This window comes from Monosiga brevicollis, genomic scaffold, assembly GCF_000002865.3.
Source record: "Monosiga brevicollis MX1 MONBRscaffold_55 genomic scaffold, whole genome shotgun sequence".
In the NCBI taxonomy this organism is placed as follows: Eukaryota; class Choanoflagellata; order Craspedida; family Salpingoecidae; genus Monosiga; species Monosiga brevicollis.
This window is the reverse complement of record NW_001865092.1, coordinates 95,709-96,402: the sequence shown is the minus strand read 5'-3', so window position 1 is coordinate 96,402 and position 694 is coordinate 95,709. Positions and strand designations below refer to the sequence as shown.

Sequence of the window (694 nt, the reverse complement as noted above, 5' to 3'; positions counted from 1 at the left end):
TCCTGTGAGGTCCTGGGTCTCCTCGATGCCACCACTGACTACCGCTGCAAGATCATCAAATACCTCGACGACATTGTACTGATGGGTCCCGCGGAGGACGTGGCGGCCGACGTCGAGATTGTTAAGGCTCGTGCAGAGTCTGCTGGCCTTCATCTGCAGCCCAGTAAGAGCCGCTTCTACATGCCTCGCCACCATCCCGCTTCCATCGCTGCTATCGAGTCTGTCTTGCCAGATGCCGTGCGCGAGACGGCCAACACGGGCATGACGGTCTTGGGAACGCCGATTGGCCGTCGCGAGTGGATGACCTTTTCTACTAGTGTATAAATTAGGTGTTTGAACCTCAGAGCTGAAAGCAAAGCTGTGCAACCCCGACATCAACATCACAACAGCACGCAGAACAACACAAGAGAACAAGTTACATTCGCTGGCTTTTATCATACCAAGAAGTACAAGCGCGAAGAATCTCGCACATAGAAACAAAAATCGTACAAAACGACCAAGTATAACCAGAGATACGGCCATTTCAAACACTAGACACATAAAAAGGCAGTCACACATCACAACTACAAGCCATCACAGCACAAACACAATGAACACCACGGCACGCTCACATACAACAAGAGACACAACGTCAGATTGAGGAAAACAACCGGCCACAGAAGACAAAGACATCATACAAAGGACCTACAAAAAA

General features: G+C 49.9%; 1 protein-coding gene across 1 annotated transcript in view; it reads left to right on the top strand.

The window, feature by feature from the left end:
• MONBRDRAFT_13080 (uncharacterized protein) overlaps positions 1-324 on the top strand; it is a gene marked incomplete at both ends in the record, with an annotated part of 6,115 nt that extends 5,791 nt beyond the window's left edge. The window contains one exon of the mRNA XM_001750974.1: positions 52-324. Coding sequence (XP_001751026.1) covers positions 52-324 — 273 coding nt within the window. The remainder of the gene's footprint in view (positions 1-51) is intronic.
• Positions 325-694: the final 370 nt, after the last annotated feature.